This window comes from Pyxicephalus adspersus, chromosome 5 (genome assembly GCF_032062135.1).
Source record: "Pyxicephalus adspersus chromosome 5, UCB_Pads_2.0, whole genome shotgun sequence".
NCBI lineage: Eukaryota > Metazoa > Chordata > Amphibia > Anura > Pyxicephalidae > Pyxicephalus > Pyxicephalus adspersus.
This window is the reverse complement of record NC_092862.1, coordinates 119,537,556-119,557,781: the sequence shown is the minus strand read 5'-3', so window position 1 is coordinate 119,557,781 and position 20,226 is coordinate 119,537,556. Positions and strand designations below refer to the sequence as shown.

The following is a 20,226-nucleotide window of genomic DNA, read 5'->3' as shown; positions in this document are numbered from 1 at the left end:
AAAAAAAGTGGACATTCTTTCCAAATCAGGAACAGCTAAAGGTATGGTGATGGGTAATATGTTTTTCCCAGTACTTCTCTGCCCAAAATTAGGATAAAGGATTTTGGTTTGAAATACAACAGCTGGGGCAGTGAGAAGGTGAAAAAAGAGGAAAACTTGAGATTTTAAAAGTCGGGGTTATCTAGTGTTTGTTGAAGGTAAAAAAGTGTTTTTTTTTCAACATTTTTTGTGTACCAAAAGAAAATATAATTATAAATTGAATCATAATATGAAGAATTTTTTTATACTGAAACATGTTTTACCTCCAACAGACAGAAGCTAACCCCCATAATTGAAATCTCAAGTTTTCTTCTTTATTTACCTTCTCACCACCAGTTCTAATTGTAAGTAACCAAGAATTACATTCTAACTATTCCTCTCATACATATGTTGACTATCTCAATTTTAAGTTCACATATACCTTTATATAAAAAGTACTTTCGATATTTCTCATGTATTGGCAATATTTATTGTATTAAACTACATCTATGTTTTTGTTTTAGCAATCCTTACAACACCTATTGATATTCCCACCTCCCCTAAAGAAGCCTATCCAGCGAAGCCTATCCGGGGTTTAAGTGGACATCATTTTCATACCTAATGGACTCTTTAAGATGGTGCTTGATTATCTCTTGTATAATTATCTCTCCGATAGTGGATCCTTGTTAGTACAACATGTTACATACTTTTGCAATAAAGCACTGTGTTAATATATTACTCAGGCTGTACCCTACTTTTCCTTTTTCTCTTTTTCACAATATTCGGTATTTTAGGGTAGGTCATCACCATACATAAGGGTTTAGGGAGGACTCATGTACATGTTGGGAGTCAGCATTAGTGAGGATCTGCATGCACATCCATGGATGATTAAAATTTTATCAATTTTGGAATTGTTTTAAACTCAAGGATTGTGAAAGTTTTGGATGCAATTAAAAATTTTATTTGATTTTTAGAGTTGTGTTTTTGAACGGGAACCAACAAGTCGGGTGAAGAACACAGAATGATATTTTCTCCCTTGATGTCAAGAAACAGTTTGTTTTTTTCCTATTGAAGAGTTCAATTATTTTATTGGATTCACTTTCTTTTAAATAGTAGCACATCTCCAATTGATATTATATTGAAGAAGAATGATTCCTATTTATTGCGAGTGAGTGCAATTTGTGACATTTGTAAGATTAGTTTTATCAAGTATTCTCATATTGGAACATATTTTTTGCGCCAGTGATCAGATTATTTATTAGTTTTTGGGAGGTGATTGATCCTGTGCAGCGTGCTGCTTGGTTGCTAGAGCAAGACCATTAACTATTTATTGCACAATCTTAGAAAGTTAGGCAATATTCTATAATGCTGAAAAAACACAAAAACTAGCCATGAGTCAATCTACAAAAAATTTATTGCAGTGAACAAGTCGTTAACATTCTAAGTCAGGCTATTGCCTTCTAACCAATGGTAGTGATAAACATCAGCACAGAGGTTTATTGTTCATTTTAAGAACAATAATTTAAACATGAAAAGTAAAGTGCACACAAAAGTAAATGCTTACATGAAGGTCACATTCATTTTTGATGGATTTCCAAATATTTGCTTTAATGTGTTACATATAAACCAAGCTTTCTGGCTGTTTCTGATATACGTGGGTTTTTCTTCTGGGGGAAGGGATAGAAGAACAGTTTTTCTGTGGGGGAAGAAGGCTTGGAAGAAGGAAACTGGTAGTGACCCCAGGATGTAAGCATTGGGTGTTGCAGGGAGGATTTCCTGTACAGGTTATGGACAGACTTGTTATCCTCTGTCAATCCACTACTTTCTCTTTCTCCTGTAATGTCTTTGTAATTGTTGCTTGGCTGCTGTTCAGAGATCAGCAATCTGTTAAACAATAAACTTTTATCAATGTCCTTGTTATGTTCAGCTGTTTCTTCGCTAAAAGTACAATGACAATCCGTCTGCACCATCCGGTGGATGTTTAGGTGAGCATGCCAGGTACCATTCCTGGCCTTTATGTAGTTATTGTCCATTAGTTCCAAGGCGACCTCCTTCACAGGGATCTGCTCTTTAAATGGCTTTGGTTTTGGAACTTTCTTATTCACAGGAACAGTATTCAAAATGGGGTCTCTTGAAATTAGTTCATTCTCACCTGAAAATATAGAATTATATTGTTAAAGATCTTATTTTAAAATGTAGGAATTGTTTTTTTTAAAACCCCTAAAAACCAGGGGAGGACCCAATAAAGGAATCCTTTACAATATACATTTTTGAAATGTCAGACCCTCTAGGACAGCGGTCGCCAATCGCTGGTCTGCGGCTCTAGCTGCTGCACCCCCGAGCGGGGTCCCCGCTAGGGGCAACCGGACCTGCTGGCTGGGCAGCCGGACAGGGCCACGGATCATGTTCATCGTACAAATCCTAGGCTCAGGGAAGTGGGTGGGCTGTGTCCCTGGACACAACATGCCCACTCTTCCATCGTAAGAGAGTGGGTGGGGTTATGTCGTGATGACGTCACTATGGGGGAGGATTCTCCCCCTTTCATTGACACCCGGCTCCCCGCGCATGTGCGGTCAGGAGTTGGTATTTTTAGTGGTCCACGGGACCGAAAAGGTTGGCGACCACTGCTCTAGGAGACAGTTATTAACATGAATATGGACTTTGTAGAGTGCTGCAGAAGATGTCAATGCTATATACTGTAAATACATAAATAAAAAATCTGTCCTATCAACCCGCTGTCAAATCTATAAATGCAACATGGTCCTCTAATTATTCTAGCTTTTGCATTGAACCAAATCTTTACACACATATCAGTGAATATTTTATTCATTTAAAGAGAACAATATACATTCATCATCACAAAAATAACTTGACACATTTTGTACCCTAAAACTTGAAAATGGAGAATGGAGAACCCTAAAACAAATATGGAGAATGGAGCAAAATGCTTGAGCGAGTTTATGTTGGATGTATACTGTGCTCCTTGATCGCAGATTACCACTGAGGAATGCGCTTGTATTAATCTACATTAACACGTAACATTAATGTTTTATTTGTTTGACTTAATAAGAAGATTTCATTTAATATGGTTTACAATGTCTTCATATATTAATATATGCAAATATTTGAGACAGACTTTAATGAATGTTTTTTTGGCTGCCGTTTTAGCAATACTTTTAGTCATATATGGTTTTTATTGTAGTTGTTTATATGGTAAGCACATATAAAGCAGTCTTTATCTTTGTGATATCTACAAGTTTTTTATGTCAATTGCCTGCTAAGTACAAAAAGTGTAATTTGAATCAAAACTTGTAAGATTAAAAAAAAACAAAAACAATAGAACAATCATATCAGGTAAGTAATCCTTGTGATAACGTTGGTAACCTTTTTCACATAGTATAGTCACTGTTTGCATTAAACGGCTGGCACTTTACCTATTGTATATCTAGTGAACTATTATAAAACTCGGGGTGCCTGTGTGTGTTTAAGTTTTTTAGGGCAGTTCTTAGGATCATCGAAAAAGTGTTGTTATTTTCTTTTTAGATAATGGTGCTTTTGCATTTACCCATTCCTAAAAGTAGTATTCAGCTGAAGTGGCTAAGTAACATTACCCACTTTGATAGTGAAAATAGTCATAAGCCACAACAGGGATCAGTGGTATTTGTGTTAAACAGCCTGCTAGACACTTTTGAAAAGTAGCCTGCACAGTTGCAATAGTAGTAAATTGGGTTCAATGGCAACATTCAAAGATGGAAATCAGTTGCTCCAAATTTAAATGCGGTACAGTGGCGAAAACACTAATTGCCAACATACAAAATCTGATTGCCCCTTTTTTATGTTTGGCATTATAAAAGCGATGATCAGATTGGTGAACAAAGAAACTACTTTAACTTAGCCCTAGGTCTAGGCTGTTTTTTCATTTACACAAGCTAAGCAAATGTCAGCTAAGCATTGTGTGCAGTGACAATACAATAATAGAAAAAGTTTTATGACATTTTGGAACAAGGGCATAATGTCTCTAGGGGTTAACAGAGTGTATTTACCAGGACTCCTTGGCACCTACAGAGTTAGATGAAGTAACCTTGTACACGTGGCAGGAAATTCTGCATTTTGGAATGAATCCAATATTGATAAAGATATCTCAAATACCTTATATAGTAAGATGTTCTACAACATCTACATTATATATTCCCACTGAACAATAGGGAGGTCAGTGCTGTACACATCTATATACTTTACAAGTAGAATTTAATTTACGTAGAATTTAGACTTTAAGTAGAATTTATTAGAATTTAAGTAGAATTTAGACAGCTCTTTATTGCAGAAGAGTCATGTTGAGTGTCTCCTCTGCAATACAGCAAACTTACCTGCTTGTTTGAACTGGTGCAACTTAGTGTACATGCTCAATACCCCTTGATGCCAGAATGAATAAACTCTCATGTGCATGTTTAGAATGTATGTCAATCTGGGCCAGCCAATGAAGAAGTCAGAAGATTTCACACTTGGAAGAAGACCAGGCAAAAATGTTGGAGCCTTGTGAGCGAGGAGAGGTGTGTTTTGTTTCCAGCCAAACAAGAATGAAGAGGATTTCATACTTGGAAGAAGACTTGGTGAAAATGTTGGTGCCAACGCATGAGTGAGGACATGTTTGGGGAACTTTAGAAAAAAACAGAACAGTATGCACCATCTTTCCTTGACAAATTAAAGTAAATAAAAACCCAATAATGTAATATATATATATTAGTAGTTAGATGTGCTGGAAGGATTCCTTTTCTTGTTGCAAGTTAAGCACATTTTCTAAAAGTAACACAAATACAAATGTATTTTGCAAGATTTCCAGTGTCCTTGTCTAAGCTCTAAATTCAAACCTCAAAGACTGTTTTTAGCCTTCTCATCTATTACCCCCATGTAATGTAGATGAAGAAATCAGAAAAGATTGACTATGCTGCTATTTATTAGACACAGTACAGTAAGTACTGTTGTCTCCCTAGGTCAGAAAGTGTGTTACTAACCGGATTGCACTTTAAATAAAAAGAAATAAAGCAGCTTCTTCATCTCTGGTTGGTAATCTGCAATATACACTACTAAAACCTAATGCAGTATAGGAATGCAGACACATTCTTAATGTCTACAGAAGATGTGTTTGGACAAGTTATTGTTCAATACTACTTAAATGGCAAAAAAAGGACCAGATAAAAAACCTTTAACTGGCCAATTCTGATTTAAAATCCATACAGTAGCTTTAATTTTTTTTACCTTATTTATTTGCACATTTTTTTAATAAAGTAGGGATAGAAGTTCTGAATTTTTAGTCTGGCAGCAATGTTGTTTGCCAAAAGGGTTGGAGACAGTTTGTAGATCGATGTAATTTATTCTGGGATGTCTAATTTAAACAGTACACATTCAACAGTATCCTTTAGCATGTCTGTGTTTGCTTCTGTCAGTCTTCTACGAATGGTGCCAAAACCTAATGAAATATTATTTAGTCACATGCAGAAATGGTTTGATGTGTTTTTAATGCAACAACCGTCCTTTTATCCCTTGTAAGCACTGTTATTAGTGTTAAAGTATAACTAAACTCCAAAAGAACATGCAGTAGACATTGCTTACCAGTCCTCCAATTTGGTGGCTGCAATAGTTGTTTTTTTTTAACTTTGTTAGCAAGTACAGAGAATACCTGTTGGCCTTGCCAACAATATATTGTGCCATGAGATCAGCTGGAAGCAAAATCATTATCTGTCTTGTGTACACCAATCATTCTATCACATCCAATCTAATGAAGTTGAAGAAAGGGAAGAATTTGAGGTTAGAGGTCCAGCCTGGGTTGACAACTATCGCATCTCCTATAGAATCAATATAGAAGTGACCTCCCTGAGGTCAGTAAATCTTTTATTTTAATGATTGCTAGGCAAAAAAGGGGAAAAGCCTGAACAAAGAAATCATCCAAGCACTGGTAAACTGCACAAATCTAACATTTTGTTATTTGGGTTTAGATATGCTATAAGATCCAACCAGGTTCTATCTCAAGAACCAGTCACTGTGCTGACTTAATGTCCTCAGTTTGCATAGTTATATTTAATGTGACTGATTTAATAAATAGGAGAATATTTCTACTATTTTATGTAGAAATGTTCACTTATAACAGTGAATGTGATGAGAATTTGCTATAATAATATTTAGTAAAAATTGTTTAAAATACCTAAGGACCTGCAAGGAAATGATTCGATGACAGTCAGTACAGCTGCCCAATATTTTTTATGGTAAGGTTCCCTTATTTATCAAAGCAGTGCTTTGATAAATAGGGTTGTTCACTCAGCAAAGTGAATAATCCCTTGCAATGGAGATTTCATTTGGCTTAGTAAAGGAAATGAAGCTCTGATGACTTCAACTGTCCAATCATTTGCAAGGAAAAATGAAAATCATCACATTAACTAAACTCAGTGAATTATCCCTTGCAGGGTGATAATTTATCTTGGTAAATCATCCCCAATGTGTTTGGTATTTAAAATCCTTTCTGCACAAAGAAAAAAAACTACTGATACAATATAATCAGATTTTTTAACGCACTTATCTATAATACTTTCTCATAGTCAGTACATCAAACAAGAGAAAAAGTTATCTAGCAAAAGTCTTTACATTCATGAACCAGTATTGATTCCACTAATGTCTGCAAAGCTTATCTCTGGAATAAAATATAGTGACGGATTGTAATAACAGCATATTGACAAAATAATTTAACAGCCTCTCCATCTGGAGAGAAAAAAATGTCAGCTCTATAAGAGATAAAACAAAAACTTAAGATAGCTCTAAACTAATCTGACAATAAAAAGAAAATAAATTCCATGAAAAAATGTTTCTGATGTGCTCAGTAATAGAATGTGGATATAAGCAAACATTAAACTGTGAACATTGTCCCCAGTGTGCTGTGTGCCGTGTACTCTTTTATTTCTTTGGGTTTAAAAAGTCATAAAAGGGCAAGAAAAGGGCAACTACAGCAACATGCCCACCAAACAGTATGGGGCAATGGAAGCATACCAGGTTCAGGTTAAAGCATCTTCATTCAACATGGAAGAGTCTAATGATCAACCTACTTGGCATTCCCCATCCCTAATGTGTTGTGTTTAACAAGAGCCTAATTGTTAATGAAATCTGTTGATATCTGGGAAGAAGCAGCAATCTCTCTGCAGGGATCTAAAAAGCCCCCAAATGACTCACTGCTAGAGGTCTCCAATCACCTAGAGCTCTAGCTTTGGGTATGATTTATTAAAGCTCTCCAAGGCTGGAGAGGATACACTTTCATCAGTGAAACTGGGTGATCCAGCAAACCTGGAATGGATCTGGTCCAGGATTCAAAACATTTGCTAGCAAATTCATTTGAAGAAATCCATTCCAGGTTTGCTGGATCACCCAGTTTCATTGATGAAAGTGTATTCTCTCCCGCCTTGGAGAGCTTTAATAAATCAGACCCTTTGACTCATGTGGGATGTGTCAGAAGAATGCAGAGACCACCATGTTTCCTTCCAGATAGCAGCAGTCTGTTCTGGAGATTTCTGGGAGATGTTGGGACTGGCACTGGGAAACTGTTAGGCTAGGTACAGACTAGTTGTTTTTGCAAGCAGATTCAAGCATTCTTACTGCTTGCAAACACTTAAATCCTCTTTCATAAAATGGTTATCCTTATAACAATTAGGTAAAAATTTTACTTATTTATTGCAAACTTTTTAGGCAGTAGCGTGTGCAAGCAGTTTTTTTAAAACACTCAATACAGCCCAGGGCTGGTTTTGTAGTAGAACGGCCCCCATGGACTTGAATTGCTTGCAAACACTTATCCAAGCAATTGTAAATGTTTGTAAGCATTTTTTGCAGGCAATTTTTGGGGGGGAAAATACTCATGTGAATGAACAGCTTTACAAGGTGTTAAAAACACCTGAAAAAAAATAACCTCAACCATTTTTGCCTGAAACAATAAATAATAACACTCCTACATGTAAGATTCCTACTAACAATGTAAAGTATGTGCATTTGCAATGTATCTGTTTTTTTTAATTTTTTTAATGAAAAACTGCAATTGGGCTTTAAAGCATAACTATACATTAACCAATATTTCTGTTGAAAGTCTTTATCTTGTGTGCTATACTATGTAATGCAAGAATATGTGTATAAACAATGCTATATAATAAAATTATTTGGAAATGAATAAAGCCGTAGATTATGTGTTTTTATGGTTATTCATTGTCAGCCAGCAGGAAATTGGCTTTACACGTGGAGCACAGTTTATATTTCTGACTCCATTTGTTTGTATAAAATGATTTAAGCCGCACCTGAGAGATTACAATATATTTGAATATACAGATGGTGTGATTAGACTTGGATTCTTACTTAAACACCAATGTGTGAGCTGGATTGCCAGTTCTGTTTAATTCTTTGCCAAAACCAACTGCCAAACACTTCTACTCTGAAAGGTCTTGATCAAAATTAGTAAAAAATAGAAATGGGATATAGGAAAAATACTTACCTTTCCAGTAACCCATGTCTTGAGACAAAAGTTTCACTACCCCTAAAATGCTGCAAATATTCTGAACTTCTGGATTGAAATGACTCTATCACTGATGACTTACTTTTGCATTACAAGCAATCAGTGTAAAAGTATTATCTTACTGGTGAAAATGTATTTGTTTTAGATATAACGGGTCTCGTTTATTAAAGACTAGAGAAGATAGACTATCATGGATGAACATGAGTGAACCAGCAAACCTGGAATAGATTTCCTAAAATCATTTGCTATTTTTTGGCCAATGTATTCTTGGACTAGATTTACTCCAGGTTTGCTGGATTGCCCAGGTTCACTCATGATAGCCTATCTTCTCCAGTCCTGGAGAGCTGTAATAAATCAGGCCTATGGGTCACTCATGACTAGAGAAGATAGACTATCATGGATGAACCTGGGTGAACCAGCAAACCCAGAATAGATTTCCTAAAATCTTTGCTATTATTTGGCCGATGTATTCTCGGACTAGATTCACTCCAGGTTTGAAGGTTCATCCATGATAGCCTATCTTCTCCAGTCTTGGAGAGCTGTAATAAATCAGGCCCTATGGCTCATATGGCTCACTCATGCACTATTGTTATATCTAAAATAACAAACTGTGGCAGCAGATTGCAAAGAGAATACTAATGTATAACTCTCCATATGGATTCACACCAAATGCCAAGTGCACATCCAACTCATTGCTGTTTAGCAGTTATATCCTAAAGGATGCGGATGATCGTTCATGCTAAACAGCGCTTAGTATTAGCCTCAGCTAGCTTGAATTACTCTATGACTACTCTCTGTTTGGTGCGAAACGCGTAAGCAGCCGTCAGCCTTTCTGTTTTTACAGCTTTTATAAAATTTGTATTGGTTGTACCATCATCTAAATCCTTTTAGATATTCTGAAACCAGATTTCACCTGTGGATATCTCTTGGGGTAAATGTGGTATTAGGAAACCAGGAAATCTCCAGAAAGGAAAATCTTTAAAAATTTTACCATTAAGTACATTAAATGTGAAAGGTAACTAGCCATGCAAATCTGAAACTCTCAGTAAACAGCTAAAACACAACTGAACTGCATAAATGTGAACTGCATTACCTGGCTAAAGGATTAGTTATGCTTTTCAACTACTTTTCTGATCCAGGTGCTCTTGCCAGAAAGCAAGTAAACAGCTAAAAATACAACTGAACTATATAAATGTAAACTGCATGACTTGACTAGAGGATTACTAAAGCTTTTCAATATTGCTTCTGATCCAAGCACCCCTGCCACACAATATAGTGAGCTTAGTGACCTTCCTTCTTAATACTGATGTTGGGTAATGTGGATTGGCCTCCAGTCTGGCTGTTTGGATATTTACTTTCAGCAAAGGAATCATCTAAGTGCTCTCCTTTGTATGCAAGTTTAGGAAGGCAGGCTGACAGTATGGCGCATTTCCTCTTCACTTCTGCTCTCTTAGCAGAAAAATGACCATATTTTGTCAGCTGCTGGTGACGTTAGGTCAGTAAGGACATCCCTACCCTATCTTATTGGTGACACCTTGGTTCAGTGTCAGTGGTCCTTCACTAGGAGATATAGTGCTTACAGTAAAGGGGATGTATGTGGTCCAGGACATGGTAATGCAGTGGACGTAAAGCACAGCTAAACGTAACAATTAAAAAAATTACCAGCAGACAGGTTTGCAGAAGAAATGTAATAAAAAATGATTGTGTATTTACAATTTCATTAACTATACTCACCTTTTCCTGCTCCATCCCAAGTGACAACATCTTCATCCGATCCTCTATTGGATTCAGGATTTTTAGCCGTCTTCATGGCCAATGGCAGAATGACGTAACTCTCACACATGAGCACAGGAATTCAATGTTTTCTGCCATCCAGCTATACCAGGATGAGCCGCGCATGTGCAGCTCAGTGTACATTAATAAGAATATTGTCAATAGGTAGGCAAATTTGTTTTATTGCAGAAAGAACATCTCCTATTCTTTTTACAGCAAAGAAACAGCTGGCTCACAATTTTTTAAAAATTGTATCTATAACTTGTTATAGATTGCAACTTTCCAGTGTGCTGATTTGGTGACCACTTGTATTTTTATCTGGTTATTCTGCCAGTAACAGATTTCCTGTTCTAGGGTGAAACACTCACTATTTTGTATTAATGGAGAAGTAGCATTATCACCCTAGGACTGAACTACAAACTCCTTCACCTCTGTTCCACTCCATAACATAGAGCTCTTGGTATATGTATTACAGACAATGTAACTGATAATGGCCAAGGTCATGGTCAATGGCAGAGGTTACAAAAACTTCAGCTGACAGATTTCAGGTAGAATCGGCAACGATTTTTTGGTACTAAACAGATATGGCAAAATTCTTTTACCTGTGTGTTTGACAAACCAAAAGGAAACAAGTAAATTGCTAAGTGTTTACATATGCAGAAATTGAAAGAAATGGGGATATATTGAGGGTCTGACTACATTAACTGGAAGATTCTAAATTATGGTATTCAGATTTTGTTTTTGTGCAAAAGAAAACATTCAATCAAGTGAAGGTTTTAAATGTCAGAATGTTGCTGTAACTTCTTAATGTGTCCTGATCCTTGGAAGGTGGAGCTCCTGAACTTCTCTGCTGAGAGCTGAAAGTAGTTTAGGAGCCTAACAATAATCTTGCATGGATATTTGCCAGTTTACATAGCTTTCCTTATTTAACTCCTGTGCTCCGGTATATACTTTATTTTGTCTTCAATTTCCTAACCTTCTGCACTGTCAGTTGCCACATTATGCATGTACATTATATTAATCAAAGCCCACTCAGGAGGTCTGTCAGTAAGCATTACGGAGGTAGTATGTTTTATCTGACCATTACTCCTATAAGGAAGTATATTGCGTTTGACCATTTTTTTAAAATAAGAAGGTGGTGAGGATTGGACAATTCCAGAGATAAGCTTTAAGTCTTTGCATTTTCAAAAATAAATAGTTATATACATGGCTCAGTGTCTTATATTTCATTGTCAGAGATGCAACTTGATAGATTGCAAGTCATGGTTGGAGAATACGTGCAGGGTGGCTCTCACTGTATATAAAGTAAATGGAGGTTGTCATGCATGGGTTGGTTTTGGAATATATTGAATAAAACTGCAAGAAGCTGCATTCTTGTGTTCATCTCAGTTTCTTACAAAGCTTCACTAAATGTTGTCTGCAGATGTTTGTTCATTATTGAATTGATGGGAACAGCTTGAACTTACCACCATGGCTCATGCACTTACCTGCAACATCAATCCAAATAACCTACTACACTCAAATATATATATATATATATATATATATATATATATACGCTATTAGGATCTTTTTTGTTGGCGTATATGACAAATAGGGTTATACTGTGTTTTCAGTAAGTCTGTAAAGCAAATGTAAAGGATCTCCATGTATTTACAATACAAGTAAGTAGCAATCAAGTTCAAATCAAGTGCAAATGTGGAATAAGGGGTTAAAGCTAGGAATTAAAAACAACTAGAACTGTGAAATACAGAGTTCATTTAAAGACAACCTTCCCATACCAGTCTGACAGGATTCACAAGTTGTTTTAATCATATGCTTTTTGGTGCAGTCTAAACTAGCGGACTCAAAGTTGTATGCTTAAATGTGTTAAACTTTGGAAGCTTTATCTTTAAATAAAGTGTATACTGTAGGCTAAGCACTGCACAACGGTACACACAGTGAGTCTGATTTATCAACGCTCTCTAAGGCTGGAGAAGATAGACTATCATGGGTGAACCTGGGGGAACCAGCAAACATGGATCTGGTCTGACTGAAAAAATTTGCCAAATAATAGCGATAAAACGATATTAAGAAATCAATTCCAGGTTTACAGGATCACAAAGGTTCTCCCATGATAGTCCATCTTCTCCAGTCTTGGAGAGATTTTTAATAAAAAATGATAAGTCTTTAATAAATCAAACCCAGTAAGTTATAGTCAAGGCATAAAAACATACATAAGTATGAGCTGTAAATATAAAGTTATATATATAAATATGTAATATAAAGTTATTTTTGAACAATGAAGTGTAGGGAGCTGCACCAAATTTAGGGATTACTGCTCTGGAACACCAACAATGCAGATAGCTGTGTCTATAGGTTTGTAATAATATTATTCCATGAGTGTAGCTTGCAAAACTGTGAGGCATATTCCAAATGGCTGAAATGAATCATTTCTTTCATTGTGCTCAGATCAACACACCTGAAAAATAAAGTAATTTGTTTGGTTTTCAGTGACAAATTTCAGGCAAGCATCTGCAGTGTATGTTGAATCTGATTGTAAACCAACCACTGTGTCTTCCAGGTTTCAGTATATCCTACTGTTTCACACCTGTCATATGAGAATTATCAAACTCCAGCCGCATATCCCAAACTGACACAAACTATATAGAACATGGCTAGAAAAACGTAGCCAATCACATTATGCAGTAAATGGAAATCTTCACTATGAATTTCCATACTTTAGACTGACATATCTTGATTCCTATATTTCATGATACACTCCTCCACCCACTAGTGCACCATCTTAACTTTAATAACTAATTGCCATTGCTTCATGGTTTCCCATAATGGAAGATTGGTTACAGGGTTCACAACCAGTAAGGGCAGGCAGAGATTAACTTAAAGAACCTTAGCAAGTTTTGACATGAGCTGTCAATTAATTGCTGGCTTGGAGATTATTTGTATGATTTCATAATTGTTTTCCCAGTTGGCTGATCATAATCTATCTGATATTTAATTATGATGAAGCATCCAAGATCTGCAAATTCTTAAAGATAATATATAAGTGCTTTTTCAGCAGTATTAGGTTAAAGTTTACCCCCCCCCCCCCATATGAGGTCAGCAGCTCTATAGTTTTTTTTCACATTATAGTTTAATAAAACAATACCATTAATATCTTAACCTATCCCAGTGTTTCTCAACCTTTTTAACATGGGGGAACCCTTGAAATAACTTTCAGGTCTTCAGGGAACCCCTGTTTTAATTACTATATCTGCAGCTCTCTGTATTTTAGTGTGGTGGTTAGTGGAAATAATGCATATTACATTGCAGGCCCAATGGGAAGAATGTCATCCAGATATCTATAAAAATCGTGGGTGTTAAATAAACTGACCAGAGGGGTCCAAATTGTACATTGCTCAAATAACCCCTAGCAACCTCTGAAAAAACCCTGGTTGAGAAAGACTGACCACACCTGACCTGTCATTTGAACCCTAATCCAAAAAGTTACCCTAATCCAAAAAAAAATGACTTCACCTCCAACAGCTAATACTTATAAACACCTAACCTGCCCCATAACACTGAAACTTAAATCCTAATATGCAACTCAAGGAAAAACATTTGGATTGGGTGAGAACAGATATAACCACAATCCAATTTGTATTGTAGTCTGTATCACCAAAAGAAAAATTATCAGGCAATCCCAAAAAAAAATGGAAAGTCTACTTTGTTGTCAAAAAAACATTGTCCCAACTGGAAGACATCCTCTCTACTCCCGTTCCAACAATCACTGTAAAATTCTGGATTGACCCTTGTTTGTTATTAATGAACTCTAGAATGATTAGTGAGGTAAGATCACCCTAGCAGGGATTCCTAGAAAAAAAGAACTTAAAAAGTTACTGAATAACTAACTGAACATCTAATAGACTCTAATATGGAATACATATCAGTGCCAAAAGTAGTCTTTTGCTAAGTCGTTACAGTCCTTGTAACACTTTTATTTTGTACTATAGACAGAAATTGCATGTTTTTTTTTTAAATAGACCATAAAAAAGTCTACAGACAATAATATATTTGTAATCCCTGTAGATCACTTGGCTAAAGATTAATTGAACAATTGTTCAGTTCTTTTCTTGCAATTCAAAAAAAACTTCCTAAAAAGTAGATTATGTTTAAATGATTGACCCATATAAAGCGTACACAGATACCAGTTATCTGAGCAGGTGTGTAATCCTAAGCAGCTGCTGGATTACTTGCTTGCTTAAAGCCTAAAAATATTAACAAAATGTATCTCACTAAACTTCAAAGTGAAAGGTTATGAGGCTACATACCTGCTTTAAACACAATTATGTGTGTCTGTAACTTTTGCTTTTGCTTTATGCCATAGTATTGTTGTTCAAGACGACTGATATCCATTTTGCTTGGCTTCCTGTTACCGTCAGCAGGATCCTTGTAAGTGTGAGTCACAGATAAAATCTCGCTCATATATTTATACGCCTTTACCATTTGTTCTCTTAATGAGAACTGCTGCAAGCAACCGCAGCACCCAGCCATCTCTGTCTCTCTCAAAACAAAAAAGCAAAACAAAATCAGCCAACAATTAGGTTTTGGATGCTAAACTGAAGTCTGTAGCTTCTGCCAGTATTCCAGGAGCACTAGTTGTGCTATCCCAGTGACTGGTAATTTGTTGCAAATATTTCAGGTTGGCCTGGTTGTCTTAGTTCAAAGTAAATGATAAGTCCTGCACACAGAGATTATTGACTTAAGGTAGAACAGAAATTGTAGCCAAGGGAAAGTAATGGGATTTACAGGAGCCAGTAGGGAGGAACCCTTCGCTACATATACATGAGAATGACTTGGAAAATACATATTGCCCCAAATGTTTTATTAAAATTCTCAAATAAAGTATAAGGAAATGAAATCAATGTACCCATTTCCCAGACAATGGGGGAATTGATTTTTAAAATAAATGCACAAACAGAATGTATTTAAAGGAGCGCTCTATCGGGACAAATTGTGCCAGTAATGGCAGAATACTTACAATGGTTAACATTGGTTCCCTAAGGAAATTTATGTATAACACGTCCTGGCCAGGAGACTTTTTGTAAGACCATGCAACATCCAGATAAAAGTACAATGAAGAACTATATGGAATGGGCACAGGTATGTGTAAGATTGGTAATAATGAGGGGGCTATTGAAAAAATATAGTAGCTGTGCTAAATGTACTGTTTTACTTTACAGTAAGGAATATAGGAAAAGTGTACTCGTGCCACGAAATGCCACCGTAATGATGAGACATCTTCTACTGATGTCTCCTTAGAAGCCAACACTACAAGGGTCAGTCTCCTGATTCGTCACTAATCTCAGTGGTTTCTCTCACGGGTATCTACAACGCTATTGTATTCCCTAGTGACTTACAGGTCAAGTACAGTAAGGAACCAGGAGATTGTCTTTCAACGTGTGTGTTTTTTTTAAGTTAGGTGGTAACGCGTGCCAAAAACAGTAGAGTGGATCTTGCTACTGACCTCCTTTTAAAAAGATAATTTCTTGGGATTTATTCCTGATTTGCTGACTACGGAACTTTATGTGTCACCATCCTTGTAAAAGCAGAGCAAAGTCCAAACTCCCTTTTTTCTCCCATTGCTGAAAAACTATTAAAACGTTTGGATCAGCATGACAGCCAGACAGCTAACATTTTAGAAGCATAGGTATGCAATGGCACATTCTATTATTCTCTCTCCCTGTTACCTTTAAATTTCAGGATCACAACCCCCCCCCCAGTTAAACGCTCACCATCAATTTTCAATATTCAGGCTCAGGAGTTTAGTCGGCAGTACATAGATGTGACAACTGATGAAATCATACTCTCTGGAAAGCCTACTTGAGCCCATAAGCTCAAAAGTAAATGCTACAAATATACAGTGAACTTGTATGAACCAATTTATCAACTAACATGACAATGTGATAGTCTGCTAATGGTGGTATTGGTTATCCAAACACTGGGCTCTTTGTTGATATCCAGGCACACTTTCACCATATTCTATAATTTAAAGAGTGTACCTTTTAGTACTTAGACCCAAATCCCACTGCCACCCACACAACCCAGTTCCACTGTGTCTAATATTAAATTCAGCCCTGTGTAGGCAGTCTCTCTTAAAGCGGAACTAAACTTGTTGCTTGGTGTTGAGCCTCTGCCAAAATCAGCCGATTATGGCACATACTCACCTTGCACGTTCGCCCTGAAGCATTGACAGGTCCAGGTTGGCAGCTCCATGTATGCACTGTGTAGGTAAAGAAGAGAAAGAAGCTACCAGGAGCCAGGGAGTTAGTTTTTTCGACAAAAGAGACATTGCATGACAAATAGCAAGCAAATACTTTGAAAGGGCTAATAGTAAGAGGACAGTACTTATTATTTTAAAATTCAGCCACATATCTGATGTCCTTGTCACTTACACAAATCATTCAGTTCTGGATCCCATGCCAGCCTCTCCAGCTTTGGAGAGCTTTAATAAATCAAGGCCATTTTGACTGGGTGATCCAGCAAACCTGGAGTGGATCTGGTCCAGGATTCAAAACATTTGCTAACAAATAGCAAATGGCTTTTAAGAAATCCATTTCAGGTTTGCTAGATCACCCAGCTTCACTGATGAAAGTGTATCCTCTGCTAATGAGAAACTAAAGTTTTGTTCAGATTTGCAATGAGGTTGCAATGTGGTTACCGCATCCTAGTGCCAATGAACCGGCACATGGGGGTGGGGGCGGTGCTAAAAGTCGCTACTTACCACTGTTAATGGAGCTGTCAAATGTCCAGACATTTCAAGAACCAAGGTACGAGGGCAAAGCACCAGAATCTGTCGAAGGATTGTTTACCCCGAGGCAGGTCTGAACCTAACCTAAAAGGCATGAAAAGTCCTGGCTGTGTAGATAGGTGCACAGCTATAAACAAGCACAGCTACACTTTTATCATTGTTAGGATTTGTTGTAAAAGTTTTACTTACAATGAAAACTAATCAATATAATTACTTTTAGACTTTACCTTTGTTTTATTTTGGGTTTAGTTCATCTTTACCTTCCCAAGTATTGATCACTCATCCTTTCTACTGGATAAAAAAAAACTGTAATTTCCCATGAAAATTTAATCTCAAAACCCCTTACAAATGTCTTGAGAGATATTGTGTAAAACTGATATGTACACAGAGTAAAAAAAAAATGTTGTTGTACCAGTAATTTATCTGTTACACAAGTCAGTACATATGAAGTGTTCTAATAAAGTACCAGATCAATAAACACTAGTGCTTAACCCAGTTATTAAGCAAAGGCACTTTTACTGCTCCTCAAGTTTAAGTGCCACTTCTAGGATCATGTGGAGAAAACATATATTGTGCAAAAACAGCGAAACTCAGATTCAAATAAGATTTAGCAAGTGCTGACATTGTGATACCTGCTATCATATTGTAGCTTTAGTCTATATACAATTTCATAGCAATCGGTTTACCAAAATGTCTTCAGATAAGCATTGATAGCTGGTGTTTGGTGGAACATTCTTAAGTTTTTCCTTATAATACATTTCTAATTGCATATACATTTGCTTTATGTCTCTGTGATTTTATTTGGAGGCTGCAAATAACATTTGTCAGGAATCACCGGCTGTGGACATTTGCTGCAACCTGTAACAGAAGTAGTCGAAATTCTTCTGAAATGCCATAAAAGCATTTAGGAAAACATCTGATGTTCATTTTGTATGACAATCAACAAGTTCCTGCTAAATGCGTAAATGCTCCATGAACTATTCTAATCTAGCCACTGAGCCAGATACTGGAAGAATGCTTAAGTGTGACACTGGTTGCTTGAAATTTTCTGGCTGCCAGAGGTAGGTCATTGTATGTACCTTTTGACTTACAGTAGGTGTTGCCATAGAATACTAGTTAGAATAACCTTTCTCAACTTTTTTTGACCCCTTGAAATAACTTTCAGGTCTTAGGGAACCCCTAAGAATAATTACTATGTCCATATGTTACAGTACATTAGTGTGGTGATCACCTCTTGCATTGCTTGCCAGGTGGAAGAATGTCATCCTTACAGATTACCCAAACAGATTATCGGTCTCAGTGGTAACTGACCTGAGAAGCATAAACTGCTCATTGCTTAAAGCAGAACTAAACTGAAAACAAAAAATGACACTTACCTTTATTCCTGTGGATCCCTCGATGGCGCTGGACCTTTCTGCGATCCTGCTCAGGTGTGAGATGTAGGTGACTTAGCCCGCTGTAAATGTAAAAAAAAATTGACACCCCCTCACTGCGCTTGCTTGCTTGCTTTCTGTGCATGACTGAGATTAGGGCATGCACAGAAGGAGCACCCAGACCCTACCGGTATGTGTGACGTAGGTATCCAGGAAGGCTGTGCGCTACCATTCAGTCTTGATCGCCGCAGAGATCAAGATTGGATGGAGAGGAGCTACACCCTTTTTTTTCCATTACATATAAGGGTTGTCTACCCTTTTATGTAAAGTGAAAATGTTGCGTTTGACCCGCCTTAGCAATCTCTGGACAAACCTTAGGGTTCCACAGAACCCTAAATGAGAAACACTGATTTAGATGAATAATTACACTGGTCAACAAACATTTTTTTGCAAAACAGATAAAGTCATTTTAGGTTATGCTTGATGCACAGATTCCAAATTTGGTATTGGTTTTGCTAGATTGGCTCTAGTTTTTGAAATAATTACCTCAATATTAGCCTCATAGAAAAGTAATGAAACATGAAAATTAGGCAAAATTAAACTAGATATGCCTACGTATACAAAATTAAATCAGTCATTTATCTGGAGTCCATCAAAGATTCCTGCTTTTAATTTTTCAGTACTCAATCCAGGGAAGAATCTACAAATGTATTTGAAGCAATCACCGTCCTTGTTCAGAACTCTAACAAATTGCTTCATAAATCCCAACTTTATGTGTAGTGGAGGGAGAATTATTTTTTTTGTCAACCAATGGCTCGTTAATGATGCTCGCTGCACCTTTTTTCATGTTTTCCCTTGGAGGCCATGTCACTTTTTTCCAGTGATCCTGCTTTGCTCTTCTGTCCCACAAGCAGATAAAACATAGGTACCTTGTGTATTCACTTTGCTGTCCAAGTAGGAAGTTCACCATTTTTAAATCAACATATATGGACCATTGGTGTTCATGATAGCAAAGCTTTTGTAAGACCATTTTAATATTTTCATATTCTTTAATACTTCTTTAAGTTTTGTTGAGTGACCAATTGAAATTGTTGCATAGCATCAAACTTCAAGTGGAACTGTCTATGAAAAGCCGCCAGTCTTCTACTTGGTATTCTGGTACTCCCATATGGGCTAGTAGTCCAGAGTTGTTACAATAGTACACAAAGTCCCCATCTTCACTGAAATATGGTAGGAGTGTCACCTCTCTTGTCTTATTAACCGGTATTTAACTTCTTGTCTCAGACAGTCCTTTTCTTTTAGCCTGGATGCTAAAAGTTCAGATGCAAAGTAAAAACTGATAGTAATATGCTGTGTTAACTTTTGTTGTTGGTAACATTGTCTATTCCAATTCCTGTATCACAAGAACTAGAGCTAATTCAATAAAACATGTCATTTCTGGATCCAGCAGACCTGAAATACACTAAATATATAGAATATATATATATATATATATATATTCTTGAACTGTGTTATTAGCTATAAGTTAAATATTATAACAAGTACCTAGATGTGCATAGTGTTGTCATCTGTTTATTCCTACTAAAAGTAATGTTCTGTTGAGTATAAAACAAAGCAAAATAAAAAAAAAATGTTGATTGTATTTATTTTATGGCATTCAGACATACTGTATACAGTTTACATAGTAAAATAAATTCGATACAATATATTTGTAGATATCTTACCAGCATGGGTTT

The 20,226-nt window shown here is 36.5% G+C and overlaps 1 protein-coding gene across 1 annotated transcript; it reads right to left on the bottom strand.

Moving 5' to 3' along the window:
- Positions 1-1,414: 1,414 nt before the first annotated feature.
- C5H9orf152 (chromosome 5 C9orf152 homolog) lies at positions 1,415-14,954 on the bottom strand. The gene is made up of 2 exons (XM_072412576.1): positions 14,638-14,954; positions 1,415-2,170 (listed from the first exon to the last, which is right to left on the bottom strand). Exons 1-2 carry the CDS (start codon positions 14,858-14,860, stop codon positions 1,626-1,628), a joined length of 768 nt encoding a protein of 255 aa, XP_072268677.1. The 5' UTR covers positions 14,861-14,954; the 3' UTR covers positions 1,415-1,625.
- Between the last annotated feature and the right edge of the window lie 5,272 nt (positions 14,955-20,226).

Bases quoted from the DNA above. Each gene is read 5' to 3' on its own strand.
- C5H9orf152 (XM_072412576.1), bottom strand. From the start codon at position 14,860: ATGGCTGGGTGCTGCGGTTGCTTGCAGCAGTTCTCATTAAGAGAACAA. The intron at 2,171-14,637 runs GTATGTAGCCTC...CTATATTTTCAG, and splicing joins CATAATTGTGTTTAAAGCAG to GTGAGAATGAACTAATTTCA.